This window comes from Lentinus tigrinus (assembly GCF_003813185.1).
Source record: "Lentinus tigrinus ALCF2SS1-7 unplaced genomic scaffold L226scaffold_62, whole genome shotgun sequence".
In the NCBI taxonomy this organism is placed as follows: domain Eukaryota; kingdom Fungi; phylum Basidiomycota; class Agaricomycetes; order Polyporales; family Polyporaceae; genus Lentinus; species Lentinus tigrinus.
Window position 1 is genome coordinate 1 of NW_027137971.1, and position 2090 is coordinate 2090.

Genomic DNA, 2090 nt, shown 5'->3' on the forward strand with positions numbered 1-2090 from the left:
CAGGGCAGACCAGCATACTGCACAGGAATGCCCTTGGAGGGAAGAACAGGCCATGTGGTAGTGATGTTCTCAGCAGCAGCAGTGGCCATAATGAGCTCCTCGTCAACCCGAATCTTGTGCCCTGGATGCAGCTTGAACAGGTGAGGCTTGATGTTCTCGGGTAGAACAACAGCCTGACATGCAAGGCAGACAAGCGCCCTCAATCGGCGGTTGATGCGCATGCCATATGCAGTGAACACTTTGTTTGCAGTGTCATACAGCTACAGGAATAATAGTTAGTCATATATCTGAAAAATACAGAAACACTTACCTCAGAGAGATCATGATCCTCAGGTCCCACAGGATCAGAGCTGAGAGGATCAAGATGCATATGCTGAGAGGGAGTGGGAGAACTGCCAGCAGAGTCCTCCTCTGAACTAGCAGCAGTGATGGTGCGATGAGCCTGAGGGGAGACCTGAGACATTGGAGAGCCTAAGTCACGCTGAAGAATAATCAGAAAAAAATCACACTGCATAAACAGATAAGCACTCACAGGAGGAGATGGGGAGGCCATGTGCTGATCAATATCCCCACCATGCATGGGGGGTGTAGTGGGAGGAGAACCATTCTGGACTTGAGTAGAACCACCAGCCTCAGGAGAGGCAGGAACCTATATAAATATTAGACTAGATAATATATGAACATACTGCCAGACTTACCAGCCAGGGATCAGTCTTGTGGTCCTTTAGATAATGATTGTGCCAGGTTTTCTGATTGGCAAAGGTCTTGTTGCAGACCTGCCCAGCAGATACACACTGACAAATAACTCGACCCTTGCTGTTTCTTGTAACAGTTATTAACCTCCCAGTTTCAGTGTCAGGATGCTCATGAACTTGAAAGAAATACACTTGGCAGGATCTGAGATGACTGCTCTTATAACCCTTATAACTCTTCTGACAGTGTTGACACAGATGCATGTTAATGAGCTGAAAAGAGTTTAGAGATGTTTGGAGAAGATTTGTGCTAGGGGATAGTGGTGGAACAGGAAGAAGAAGCAAAATTGATCAGTGCAGCCACTGATGGTTACATAATTTGGTCCTGTATAGATCCAAATTACATAAACCACATGTGATCTTTCAATCATGTGACTCCAAAATGCTCAGTTTGAGCATCTTGAACATCATGTGACCGCTTAATCATGTGACTCCAAAATGCTCAAACTGAGCATTTTGAACATCATGTGACCGCTTAATCATGTGACTTCAAGATGCTCAAACTGAGCATTTTGAACATCATGTGACCCCAAAACCTCACTTTGAGGATTTCTGCTAGGTGGCAAGTCAAAATCTCCACTGGTTCTGCTCATAATAACATGGTAAGGGTGTCATCTGGTAGCTATGAAGCATTACTATCAGACTTCCAGCCTTGCCATCAGAATCCGACCAGTGCTTGAGGAGCTATAGGCTTGCCACCATTGGTAAGGAGCCTGACTTTCCGCATTTGGGCAAGTTTATATTGGCCTTACCTCAGTAAGTATTAGTTGTCATCTGGTAGGACTAGCACCATTACAAAGCCCTTGTTTATGGCTACAAACCGACAATAAGCCAAATTAAGCGCCCAAAAAGGCTGCCTGCCACTTTCAGCGCTTTTTTCGCAAAAAAGCGCCCAAAATAGCCCTTGCAAACACCCTATCCTTCCGCATTTGGGCAAGTTTGTATTGGCCATAGCTCAGTAAGTAACAGTTCTTATCCCATGCAACTAGTACCATTAGAAACCCTTTGTTTATGGCTATTAATTGGCAACAATGTTATAGGCAAGTGGCAAGTGGTGGCAAGTGATTATCTCAGTGGATTTTCACCAGATCGCCATGTGGCCAGATGCATTCTGTAGTCAATATAGATCCCTACAGATACCTCAGCCTTGCCACCAGGATCCGACAAAGGGCTGAGGTGCTAGAGCCATTTGCCACCTCGATATATGCACATAACAGCCTAGGAGTGGTGGTGGCAAGGAATTATCTCTGCCAATATTCCACCGATTGCCATAAAAACAAGTGCATTCTGTAGGCAGAATGCATACCTACAAATGTCTCAGCCTTGTCACCAGGATCC

General features: G+C 45.4%; 1 protein-coding gene across 1 annotated transcript; it reads right to left on the reverse strand.

Annotated features, from left to right (window-relative positions):
- Positions 1-10: 10 nt before the first annotated feature.
- L226DRAFT_576353 (uncharacterized protein) lies at positions 11-580 on the reverse strand (the record flags this gene model as incomplete). Its single annotated transcript, XM_067685339.1, has 3 exons — positions 11-260; positions 311-481; positions 533-580. Coding segments are annotated over 3 exons (469 nt in total), but the record flags the coding sequence as incomplete, so codon positions are not given.
- Between the last annotated feature and the right edge of the window lie 1510 nt (positions 581-2090).